Here is a 13,026-nt window from a genome sequence, read left to right on the forward strand (position 1 = left end):
TTGCTGGCTCGAAAATGCTTTCATATTTTTCACACGCGGCTCGGATGCTTGATTGATTTGCTCTGTCTGCAACGCCTGTGAAATGTTTCATAAGAATGAGAGTCTCGCACCTCTTGTTGTTCCTCAACTCAACTGTATTTCTCGAGACACCAAATGAATATGGGAGACGGTCGAAAGCACAAATGTAGTCAAACTAAAAATGGAGTTTCAGGCGGAGTCCAAAGCCAAGGCAAAGAATGAAGTTTCAAGACGAGTTTTTTTTTTTTTTTTTAACGATGGGCAGCGAGTGGGGCTTGCCGAACGTTCATCGGAGAGCTCATTCCAAAGAGAGGGCCCAGCAACGGAAAAGGCTTCATCCCCTCTGAGCCTCCGCTTAGTCCCCGGTACCTCTCATAGTATCTGGTCCGCAGACCCGAGGCAGCGGGCACGTAGGGAAGAGCTCAGAGAGGTAAGAAAACAAATCTAATAGGATCTTCAGAAGAACACGAAAATGAGCCAGTGAAGGGATGCCGGAGTAGGAGCGATGTGCTCCCTCCTACGCGTGCCAGCCAAGAGGCGAGCAGCGGCGTTGTGGACCAACTGGAGACGTTTCATGGAGAATTGGTTGACAAGCGCATGACAGTAATCCTGCCGAGATTTGACAAAGGCATGAATGACTGCTTCAAAGTGCTCGCCAGGGAAAGCAGAGGCTTAACTTTAGCCAGCAGCCTATGATGAAAGGAGCATTTGGTTAGGTTCAATTATTTGTGATTTTCTAGCAGCTTATGGAGTGTCTGATCCGGTGTTCATTTAAAAAATAAAACCTTTATTTGCAGGTCATGCAGCTGAATGCCACTTGCGTCCCTGTAAATGGCAGCGCATGCGCAGCCCCCAACTCTCCCGTAGGTCTGGCCGTGGGCCTGACTCTCTTCTTTCTGCTGCTGATTGCCATCGCCCTTGCGACCGTGGGCAAATTCTGCAAGGACAAATGGAATCCGCCTCCATCCGATCACAAGAAAAGCCAGAAGAAGGAGCATCAGTATGCCGGCCTGTCCAGAACGCAGCCGGCTGAGAACAACCCCATCTATGAAAACTTGGCGGGGCAGCGGAGTGGCGACAGGCCGCAGAGCAGGTGCGCCATTCTCTTCTTACGCAATCGTGTGGATTCAGAAAGTGTGACATATGAAAGTGAAGCCTTGTCCCCAAAACGGAACGGAAACAGATGAAGAAACATTGAATGTGATGTGATTTCCCCCATCTGACTTCCTTCTGTTCGAGAGAAAAACCTCAATTTAGACTGCACGTGATCTTCCGATCTTCTTGCCGGCGACTCACCGCTGGAGCTTTAAGAATGCAACTAGGGAAAGGAAATCCAAATTTTTGCGTTACCGTTATTAAAGCTCCTTAGTTCATAACAAGGCAATCCCGATCCCGCCGCTTCCACTGATAAACTCTCCCCGAGAACTCAACCAAGAGCTTCATCGATCAAAATCTCGAGCACGGGTCACTTTACTTGTCACTGTTCATCATGTTGTCATCTGCAAAAGTAAAAAGAAAAGACCCCCCCCCCGCCCCCCCCCCAAATAAATCAATTACAGCCAAACCTCGGTTTTCGAACGTCTCTGTTCTCGACCAAATCGGTTTTCGACCAAAAATTTTGAGTTTTTTATGCCTTGGATTACGACCGAAAATCGGTTCTCGACCAAACTGAGCGCAATTGAATGCGCCACTTGACTCCTCTCGCTTTCCTTACACGAGGAAGTGACGCTTCCTCGTGTAGCGTTCCGTTGTGAGCAGACGTGTTCAATAAAGACTTTTTTAAAAAAAAGAGTGTGGTTTCGGTATTCGAACAAATTGGTTTTCTAACAGCCTTCTGAAACGAATTATGGTCAAAAACCGAGGTATGACTATGTGTGTGAAACCAAATGGCTTTGATGAGGAGATGACCTTTCCTGTAGCGCCAACATCAGGTCAAACTTTTAGTTTTAGACTTAGGGTATGTTGATTTCTAATTTGGGGTGTGCATTCATGACACCCACAAAACAAAGCAGATTGATTCATGTTGGGACCCTCCTCTCCCCTCATGAACACGTTTACTTATTTTGATCTCCTGTGTTTGGGGTCACATATTTGTCTCACTCATAAAGTCTCACTCACCCTTCCTCTTTAGTTATCAGGGTTTGAGACTGGCAGTGGCAGTTTTTTTTTGTTTTGTTTTTGCGGTGGGTTGGGGATTCTGTGTGCATGAGATGCTTGCCACGTTTCTTGCCCGTGGTTTGTACCAAGGGAGGAGTTGGGGTGTTTGTCCCCATGTGTATGTGCCTCACAATGGCTGCAGCAGCTGCCGATCCTCTTGGAAGACATCGTCTGCTCTCCATCTGAGGTTTCACCGGTGCATTACCCAGCCGCTCCCGAAAAGTCCTCCTTCCACATTTTGATGCCATATTGGCATGTTTTCTTGGCATCTATCGTCGAAATGGACGGCGTCCACGAAGCGCAACCAAGCGCTCATTGACAGGCACGTGAAGGCCTGGAACGTGATCCTATTATCTTTCCAATTGTCGGAAGGCATCGTGTCGCTGGTGGTTGAGAGACAATGGGAGGTTCAAAACCTTTTCATTCACCACATGACAATGCCTCAAAATCAGGGCCCTCTGTCTCGCAGCCATTCTCCTCTATAGCACTTGGACTGGCAAAGAGCTGCAACTTGACTCAGACGATCCAATCTCCTCAAAATTGATCAGATTTCAGGATAGTCAGACAAGAACGAACTCAACTGATGTTTCATTGCAGTGGCAGTGCCACCTCGTGGAGAGAGCGAGAATTTCCCCATCCATCCTCACAATTTTGTCCTTTTTAATCGTGTGATGATGAGCTGTGTTGCCAGATATGGAACGTGACGCTGCAATAAAATCAAGCACATTCTCCCACTCGAGCCATCAATCGTCCCATTCAAAAACTCATTTTATTGGGGGGCGAAAAGACTCCTTATCCTATTCCTTCAAACGTTTCCCCTTGAGGCATTCTAATGAGTAGCATCATACGCGCGACTCGTGAAAACTGCACCAAACGCGACGAGACAGGCACCAAAAGGGCCTAAGTGCAAGCATCTTGCATGATATGGAATGATCATGGTATATGTACCTACCATACGCGACGAGACAGGCACCAAAATGGCCTAAGTGCAAGAGTCGTATCCTCACGTTTTTCGGACACAACAGTATGGTAAACGGCCATATGCTACAGCAAGCATCTTGCATGATATGGAATGATCATGGTATTTTCGTCAAGACCTCTTACAGGAAGTCTGATTCGAACTTCTTCTTCATGACATAAGAAAAGAGGAACTCTTGTGTTGCAAGTGTCAAGGGTTGACACACAAGCACAAGCTGCTTGACTTTTCAGACAACTCTCGACTTTGGTGCCCTGAGCGGTAAGGTGGTTGATTATTTTCAATTGCTAGGCTAAGAAAACAAAATGTCTGCTGCTCTCTACTTGATGTTTGGTATGCCAGCACTAGGACCGTAAAAGAAAAAGGTTGTAAGCATGGAACAAGACAATTTAGAATGAAAAAAGATGTTGGAAAATACAGATCTTGTCTTGATGTTCTTTTCGATCGTGTTTTCAATGTTATCGATGGGTGACACCATTCATGTCGGTTGGCTAATGAAGGCAGAGTAAGATCAAAATCACATTTCAGCTCTTAAGTTGGTTTTTAGGTGAGGGTTCTGTTCACATTTGGGACAGTCCATCTCTGATGTAAACAGGAAGAGACTTTTGGAGCGTCTTTTTCACCACGTAATCCATCATTAGTTTGTCTCATGTGAGCCAATCGCAGGGCATGAGACAGCTGGATATACGCTCTTTCTATATCTTATATTTTACATTTATATTGCATTCTGTACTGTGTTCAGTTCATTTTTAAAATGTATTTTGTGCATGCAAATACTTTGTTTTTCTACTTTCTTCCCTTCCCTTCAAAATGTTGCTGCTGTAAATTGCGAATTTCTCCATTGTGAGACGAATAAAGGTGCTCTTATAATATAGCGCCACCAATACAATACATAGCCTACAGTACATATACAATGGTTATTACGATCATGGGTCACTATATTTATAATTCCATCTGCATCTGTTGCTGAAAACTCAACTCAAGTGTATTTCTAGAGCATCACTACTGCTGTACACAAAGCGCTGTACATAGAGCAAAAATAATTTGTACAACAACAAACAATAAGTGCTCGCCAGGGAAAGCAGAGGGTTAACTTTAGCCAGCAGCCTATGATGAAAGGAGCATTTGGTTAGGTTCAATTATTTGTGATTTTCTAGCAGCTTATGGAGTGTCTGATCCGGTGTTCATTTAAAAAATAAAACCTTTATTTGCAGGTCATGCAGCTGAATGCCACTTGCGTCCCTGTAAATGGCAGCGCATGTGCAGCCCCCAACTCTCCCGTAGGTCTGGCCGTGGGCCTGACTCTCTTCTTTCTGCTGCTGATTGCCATCGCCCTTGCGACCGTGGGCAAATTCTGCAAGGACAAATGGAATCCGCCTCCATCCGATCACAAGAAAAGCCAGAAGAAGGAGCATCAGTATGCCGGCCTGTCCAGAACGCAGCCGGCTGAGAACAACCCCATCTATGAAAACTTGGCGGGGCAGCGGAGTGGCGACAGGCCGCAGAGCAGGTGCGCCATTCTCTTCTTACGCAATCGTGTGGATTCAGAAAGTGTGACATATGAAAGTGAAGCCTTGTCCCCAAAACGGAACGGAAACAGATGAAGAAACATTGAATGTGATGTGATTTCCCCCATCTGACTTCCTTCTGTTCGAGAGAAAAACCTCAATTTAGACTGCACGTGATCTTCCGATCTTCTTGCCGGCGACTCACCGCTGGAGCTTTAAGAATGCAACTAGGGAAAGGAAATCCAAATTTTTGCGTTACCGTTATTAAAGCTCCTTAGTTCATAACAAGGCAATCCCGATCCCGCCGCTTCCACTGATAAACTCTCCCCGAGAACTCAACCAAGAGCTTCATCGATCAAAATCTCGAGCACGGGTCACTTTACTTGTCACTGTTCATCATGTTGTCATCTGCAAAAGTAAAAAGAAAAGACTCCCCCCCCGCCCCCCCCCAAATAAATCAATTACAGCCAAACCTCGGTTTTCGAACGTCTCTGTTCTCGACCAAATCGGTTTTCGACCAAAAATTTTGAGTTTTTTATGCCTTGGATTACGACCGAAAATCGGTTCTCGACCAAACTGAGCGCAATTGAATGCGCCACTTGACTCCTCTCGCTTTCCTTACACGAGGAAGTCCTTCCTCGTGTAGCATTCCATTGTGAGCGGACGTGTTCAATAAAGTTTTTTTTTTTTTTAAAGAACGTGGTTTCGGTTAGCCTTCTGGAACGGATTATGGTCGAAAACCGAGGTATGACTGTATAATGCTTATTATTGGCAAAAAAATAATTTGGCCATTTGGCAGGCGTGATAGTGAAAAATGGTTTGGAAATTCCAAGTCAAGCGCAGATTCCCGTTAAATCTATTCAAGTAGTAAAGCAAGCGAGCGTGGCGGTCCCGGCACGGCCCGCCACCTCCTATTTGCACGGGTGAGTTCGGTGCGCGCATTTTGACCGCCGACTGTTTCTCCACAGGCCGCCTCGCGTTCCAGCCGAGGATTTGTACTTACGTTGCGATTCACCCAACGACGCGATCTACAGCAACGATCCGGCATGTCACCTGACCATTCTCCCGCGATCCCCAGAAGACGACATTTATATTGTCCCGGAGTCATAGCACCAGACGTCCCGAGCACGAGCTTTCTCTCTCCGCGTCACGCCGACCTTGCTCGGAAAAGCATCGAGAGCTCACGCGGCCACAAACGCTCGTCTTCACGCTTGTTGCCGCTGCACTCTCGATGCCGCGGATGGGCGCCATCCTACGGAACAATGTTGGATTCCAAACTGCTTTATGAGTTACTTTCAGCAGATGCCGACAACTCGGCTTGACATAAAAATGACATCTGGTTTTGTCAATTTTTGGGAAGTGCCTTTTTATCAGTGATGTTTAAGATTAGGGTTTTAACGAAATGGAATAAAGACAGCCTTTTGGACTGAAAAACAATTTCTGTATTTCATTGAGCATAAATGGTCGACTTGTTTTTGTTTTTTTATACAGCATCTGCCTAGACTTCACTTCTCCATTTCATTGAGCATCAATGGTCGACTTGTTTTTTTTTTTTTTATACAGCATCTGCCTAGACTTCACTTCTCAATACAGTAATACATTTTTTTTCTCTATTTAATGTTAAATAAAGACCATTTTTTTGACCGGACATATTTCACAGTTCTTACTGCAGTGGTGAAACATCAAACATCTTTTATAAATATGACCAATATGCTTCACACAACCTGTCGCTGCGACTCCAATAAGGTTTTCTTCAAATGTTACGAAGCTAGGTAACACTTTGTCTACAGTCCAGAGTGCACAACCGACCATAATGGCTTCATCTCGAGCTGTCACAAAGTCACTGCACGATGTGGAAAATGTTGCTCATAAAAATCAGCCCCAGTTTTTTGGAGCGCAGCTCTACTGATGGCCAGGTAATCAACATCCTGGGCGCTAAACAGCGTGGGAATTTTTTACCCAGGGACGAATCAAAATCTTGACCCAACACGCCGGGTCAAATCCTCAACCCGATGAGCTGGGTATGAGTAAACCGGCATTGGCCCGCTCCCTTCTGGTGCCGGCGTCGCCGTTTCAACCCGATCTGGGTTGTTTTTGACCCAGTAGTTTTCAGAGTGTCATATGTTTAAAAAAAGATGCTGTGAGAACAGCCCACTTGAGACATTGCTCTAGTTTCGGAGTGGGACAATAAATACAAGTTGGAATAAATACGGCTTTCCAAGAAAGATCAAAAGAGCGCATCGTTGGTTTGGGTGGCGGCCTTAGGCGCAGTGACACTTGGTGACTATGAGGTCACTAAAAGGCGCCACTTTCAACTGGCCCCCGGCGTCATAGTACATGAGGACCAGGGGCTCGTAGGAGGCCGGCACGCAGCACGGCCGAGGCGAGCCGCCCTTGGTGATCTGGTGCAGGCGAGACTTGAGCTGGGTGTGCATGCTAGCCGGCTTGTAGTTGTGCGGGCAGGCGCCGTCGCACAGGTGCATGGTGTACTCGGTCGGGGCCACGATCCAATCGGTCCAGCCCAGGTCTCCGAACGACACCTTGACCGACTTACGGCAGCACCATCCTTGTCGGTTGCACTCCTCGTCCCCGTCGGAACGCCGGGGCCGAGGATTCGCCGCCGGGGCGCTGAAGTCCAATTGCCGGGAGACGCGTGGGCCGCCTTCGGCCATGGCCGTCCTTACGTGCGCCACCGACGACGTGTCGGCGGCGGCCCTTCTCGTCCACCGCGCGCCCACGTCCATCGTCACGTTTCGCTCGTTTGACGCATCGGCACAAGGGGCCGCGCGCGTCCGTCCGTTGGAGTTGAGCGCCTTGGCGTGCTTGATTTGGATCCGCCGCCTTATGTGGGACTGGACTCGCGTCGCTTGTATTGGAAGCCGAAGAGCAGCTGGGGAAGGAACGGCCTCGCGCGGGACGTTTCGATCCTTCTGGAAAGCAGCTCGGAACCGCCGCGTGTGTTGGCCGGGTGGCAAGCCATCTTTCCCGTGAGATGCTCTTACTGGCCCCACAAGAGAAGGAAAGAGCAAAGTGTGAGTCTAAGTACGAAAAACGACTCCATCAACATACGGCCATCACGTGACGACATTTTTTTTCCCTCTAAGGAACATGATCGACAGAAATAGCGTAATAAGATGTGAGCCGCAGGAGATTCAAGAAAAAATGTCGAGCCACTCCTTTTCAAATGTCAGCTTTTTGTGAAAACCTTTTTTCGCTCCATTCCTCGTCTGTACAGCTCAACTGAATTTGTGTTTTTTTTCCTTTTAGGTGTACTGTAGTAAAAAAAACGAACAAGTGAATAACTCCGATACGAGCCCAAATCCACCTTGGGTGTTCTAGTCGGCTTTTCCTGATAGTTCTTTTTACGGGTCAACTCCCATGAGGGAAAGATTTCATGAATGACGCGCGCGTCCAAGTTTCCCTTTCTACTCCCACTCGCGCATTCCTTCGTGACTCACGAGCGTGAGTCACAAAGGCAAGCCGGCGTACCCGCAGCCGGAAAGAGCAGCGTCGACGCGGCGACTCCCGTCGGCCGGCTGACGTTTCTTCTCAACTCCCGGTACAGCCGATACGTCCTCCTCAACTCTCGCCGGGATGCCTTTTGGGTGAGCTCGGGTTCCTTGGCCATGCCCAGCGCGCTGAGGATTCCCGTCTTGAGCGCCTCCACCAGCTGGAGCCTCAGACCATCCACGCCGAGCGTCGGCGGCGGGGCCCGTTGAGGCCCGCACGCCCCCGAGCCGGACACACAAAGCAGGAGCAGCAAGGAGGAGAGGCGCGCGCCCGACCCGAGCATGGCGGGATCGGTCCGGGAGTTGGGAGCTCCGTCCGCGTCCTTCACCGAGTTCCGCTCGGAGGGCTTGTGCGTCGCCGCGCCTCTCGCTCGCTCAGGTGAGCTCTCGACGGGTTTCGTCAGCATTCCGTGGCGCTTTCCCACAGCGGCGGGGTGTGGAGTGACCCTCCCACCCCACGCCCCTGTTGACTTCAAAAACAAACGTGTTGCGAATCGTTTGGAACCTGCTTTGGACCACTTACAAAAGTCAGACCGTGCCCATTTTGATAACTGGCCACGACGATGATGAAACCTTTGCTATGTTCCCTCTTTTCTTAACTTGCAAAGAGAAGAAGAGGAAGAAGAAGAAACATTTTTCCCCAAATACTGACGCGCTATCAAACAATGCGTTCCCATAGCTTTGCCAACGTTGTTTATGGACTCATCAAAAAATGAGAACTCAGCTACATCATGATCACAGATGGAAAAATATCGCTCACCTCCACGGCATGGGCGTCTTTTCAGATGAGACAGACAAAATTCTCCTCAAAAGGTCTTGTCAACGCTCCAAAACCGGTTCCACACCACATCGACACAGTTCTGCGTTTTTACACGTTCTCGGCCACTACGAGCAAAACGTGGATAATAATAAATCTCACAACGGTTTCCAACGACCACAACGTGGGATGGAGTTTGCTTTCGTCGGGTTGAACATCACCCAATTGCCTGTAGAAGCTGTGTGTTTCTCCTTCTGAATGACTGACCAGTCCGGTCACAGGTCAGAATCAGGGCGTGGGGGCGGGGAGGGATTATTCTGAACGGCCCCAATCGCTTCCACTTCGGATGATCTACAGATCATTTCCCAAGGAGTCAAGTTCAGGGACACAAGCTGAGAAAACAGAAAGTGCGGCTGTCGGAAAGAAGACGAGTGGAGAACTCCTCCGGGTCCCTTCGAGCGGTAAGCGGGCTCACGGCGTGAGGAGGAAGTCATTTCATTTCGCACCTTGCCTCAATTGTGATTTCCACTCTGCAGCAGTCGCTGCTGGGTGGTTTCATAGCGCAGAGAAAAAAAAAAGATAATCGGCTACCATGTTTGGTCTTGCATAACGACTTGAAACTTGCCGCCAACATTAAGTATCAGATCATGCCCGGAAACCAAAGCCATCAAATCGAGCGCAACAAACGGTCTGCTGCGGCGTTTTCTTGCGCCGACATGTAGCTTGCAGCCGTAACTGCACGTGGGCCGGAAATAAACGTGCACACAAAGGTCGAAGGAAGCATCAAGTGTCATTTTGACAGAAGTGAAGCTGCTGTGAGGCAAAGCTACTTTCGGGAGTTAGCTTTGCACTCTGCCTGATGCACCGCCTTAACCAATCGCCCAAGTAGATAGCAAAGTATTCTTGAACTACGTGAAGCACTTGGTGTGGGGGGTGGGGGGGGCGGGCTCTGTGAAAACGGCTCTCTCGATTACCGGTCGCGATTTACGCCGACCAAGTACAGAGAATGGACGGATGCGCTTCAGGACTAACTTCGCCCTTTCGGAGGTGGACTTCCCTAGAGCGTCACAGGTTGCTAGCGGAATCCTCTTCAAAACTTCCATGACGACGTCACAGAGCTACTGGAATTGCTCAATAGGGGACAGGTCCGGACCGGAGGCCCGAACCAGGCCAATCCCTGACCTTTCCCCTCAGCTTCTTTAGCAAGACAGTAGTGGACGTGGAGGCATGTTTTAGGTCCTTATGTGTTGGAATGCAGTACACTCCGCATGTTTGGGGTTTGTCACCCGCATATAGGTACTTTTTTTTTACCCATCCGCGGTTATCCGCATCAAAAATATTTGCTGTCCTTTTTGCCGTCTTTGTGCTCTCAGATTCCATCTTTTGGCATCTTGGTGACAGGGAACTAAGTTGAAATGCAGCTTCAATTTGGACAAAGGTAGCGTTGTGCCACCCTCTCGTGGCTTCAATGGGGAATTACAAACTTTGCTTCAAAGAAAGGCAAAAGGCCAGATCATGGCTTACTAAACTAGCATGATCTCAGAGCGCTTGAATAAAATGTCGCAACACACCCGCTGTCGATTTTAAAAGAGCCAAGAGAAGTTATCGATGCTCCGAGCCACGGAGACCATTTGCATTCTCCCCGGGTGAGCTCGTGGTGTGCTAACCGCAGAGGAGTAATCGTGTAACCTTTTCAATGCAATCCCCTGACCGGCATGCGCGATTTGGGCAGCTTTTATGGGTAGCTTTTATTTCGAAGGTGGGCAACGTCGCTCGCTGGCTCGACTTGGGACTTGGCGCGTGGAAGGGAGGCTGGCCTCAGCCTGGCTGCGGCGTCCTACGGCGTCTTCGTGCCTCGGGACTTCCGTTCCGAGACTGGAAACGGTCGAGTGGGAAGGAAAGCTTCGATTCTAAAATTAGCCGCGCGTTTGGTGCTTGTAACAAACCAACCGAGGCACAATTCGACGCGTTCTGATTAATTTGTCCGAGCCCAACAGCAGTTGACAAGCGATCGGAAGAGGTGGACTCCCGCTTCAAGAAGGCGCCCCGACGTGCACGTCGTCAACCAGCCGAGGCTTTCTCTAGTCGCTCTACATCTATGCTCCGGACGCTCAATATGACGTCAGCGTCGATGTCGCAAACGAGAAGAAATTGGCGTAGAAGAAGACGGCGGGCGGAAGTTGTTAGCATTCGGAGCTTCTGAAGCCACATTTCGGCCAAGCAAAATGCTCTTTCTTTATCGCATATTAAGGGCGCGAGTTTGTTTGATTTCGAACTCCATCAATACCACGTGTATTGCTTCCGCGCGACGCGGTGCCCTTTGGGGCGCGTCTGGTTTTGGCCGGCCGAGGGGAAATCATCTCCATGCTGTTAAAAGGTCACCTCTTTTCCTGAAACCCAAGGTACCGACAGGCACACATCAAGAACTTAATAGCAATAGCTAATGGACTCGCCGCTAGACCGGTGCTTGGTAAACTTAAACACTCACTTGGACACCGAACAATATCAAGAAATAGAAAGGAAGCGCGTGCCAATAGCATCGCTGAATGTTAGCCATCTACAAACGCGTTTGAAATCAACGAAGTCCAACCGAGGCCGCGTTATCACGCCTCGCTTTAATGCCGTCGCGCATGGTAAAAAAAAACACACACATACAAAACCGTTTGCTTCAGAAATAACTTCTCAGTTTAGCTCTATCTCCATAGCTCCATCTTAACACTTAAGATGTAAGATGCGCCGACACCCGCCGGCAACAAGAGGTTGTTTTGTCCGACACCCATAGATGATTTGATGATTAGTCAGAAAATTGTAAACTTTTATGAGTTAACAGGTAGCACAAACGCAACAGACTATTGACCCAGAATTTTGTGTGGAGTGGGAGGCCAGCATCACATTTATTTTCCTGTTCATGTTTACTTTTAGACTTCTCCGATGATACCAACCAATATATTGATCAATTGCTGTTGAGTTTGGGCATCACAGTGGAGACTGGTTAGCACATCTGCCTCACAGTGCAGAAGTCACGGGTTCAATTCCGGACCTCGGCCTTCCCGTGTGGTGTTTGCTTGTTCGCCCCGTGCCTGCGTGGCTTTTTTCTGGGTACTCCGGTTTCCTCCCACATTCCATAAGCATGCACGGTCGGTTGATTGGGCACTCCAAATTGACCCCTCTATATACATACATATAAGGCTGGGCGAAAAGACTAAAAAGTGTATCACAATTAAAGTATTTCACATTGGTCAATATTAATAAAAACATTCTTAACCCATTCAATTGGTTTTTAAAAGCATGAACTGTTCTTGTGTACATTGGAATGCAGCGTCATGTGCAGAGTTGCTCCTCCACCAGCGCATTGGGAAGGCAAGGCTTCTTTGTGTTCGATGCCACCCCAAAGCAGGATCATTGCGAGTGACGTTGACCTTCAGCCAATGTTCTTCCAACGCGAGTGTAGTCGAGTCATACTTTCCAAAGAGCATCGCAAGCATCAGCAGCCGGGCTCATTCTTGCCATATTTATTTGACTTGCCTGGTATTGACTTTAGTGCTCTGCTCAGGGTCGGATGTGGCACGTCAAAGACATTTTCAGCACACTTTTATTACTTTTGTCAGTGGCCATTGTGGGTTTTTCTTTGATTGACAGAGCAGTGTCAACAGTTTTGTCAACGTCAAAAGCCGGCGAGCCCTCAGCAGGACACGCGCCGTGTTAAAAAAAAAAACGGATGGATGATGGTTGATAAATAGGAGTAGTGAATCTTGTTTGTTTTTTTTTGCAGGCGCTGTCTCACACTCCATCGTCTTTTCTCTCTACCGGGGCCCAATCTGAAGACGGCAACCTTATTTACACAGGCAGTTTGGCAACTGCAGTTCGCGGTGAGTTGCTTGATTACGTGATGACAGGATGACCGTATTTGCTCATCTAGTCGTTGACATAACTGTAGTTTCGTATGATGTCAAGATTGTGGCTGAAGATATAGTTGCACTAGCACAACTTTGCGACAAGCAGCGGCTGACAAAACAGGTCCGTTATTTGTCCAAACATTTAAAGAAGACCAAAAAAAGAGGGTGGGGGCGGGGGGGGGGGGGACGACACCCCGGCAAAAAG

General features: G+C 48.4%; 1 protein-coding gene and 1 long non-coding RNA gene across 2 annotated transcripts; one reads left to right on the forward strand and one right to left on the reverse strand.

Moving 5' to 3' along the window:
• Window positions 1–6,258: 6,258 nt before the first annotated feature.
• On the reverse strand, window positions 6,259–8,950 carry gdf15 (Growth differentiation factor-15). The gene is made up of 2 exons (XM_019883745.1): window positions 8,149–8,950; window positions 6,259–7,660 (listed from the first exon to the last, which is right to left on the reverse strand). Exons 1-2 carry the CDS (start codon window positions 8,573–8,575, stop codon window positions 6,921–6,923), a joined length of 1,167 nt encoding a protein of 388 aa, XP_019739304.1. The 5' UTR covers window positions 8,576–8,950; the 3' UTR covers window positions 6,259–6,920.
• A 1,776-nt stretch (window positions 8,951–10,726) lies between these two features.
• On the forward strand, window positions 10,727–12,820 carry LOC109524129 (uncharacterized). The gene is made up of 3 exons (XR_002169911.1): window positions 10,727–11,107; window positions 11,177–11,327; window positions 12,698–12,820. It is a non-coding gene; the product is annotated as an uncharacterized LOC109524129 (long non-coding RNA).
• The last annotated feature ends 206 nt before the right edge of the window (window positions 12,821–13,026 follow it).

This window comes from Hippocampus comes, unplaced genomic scaffold (assembly GCF_001891065.2).
Source record: "Hippocampus comes isolate QL1 unplaced genomic scaffold, H_comes_QL1_v1.1 scaffold159, whole genome shotgun sequence".
Taxonomy (NCBI): domain Eukaryota; kingdom Metazoa; phylum Chordata; class Actinopteri; order Syngnathiformes; family Syngnathidae; genus Hippocampus; species Hippocampus comes.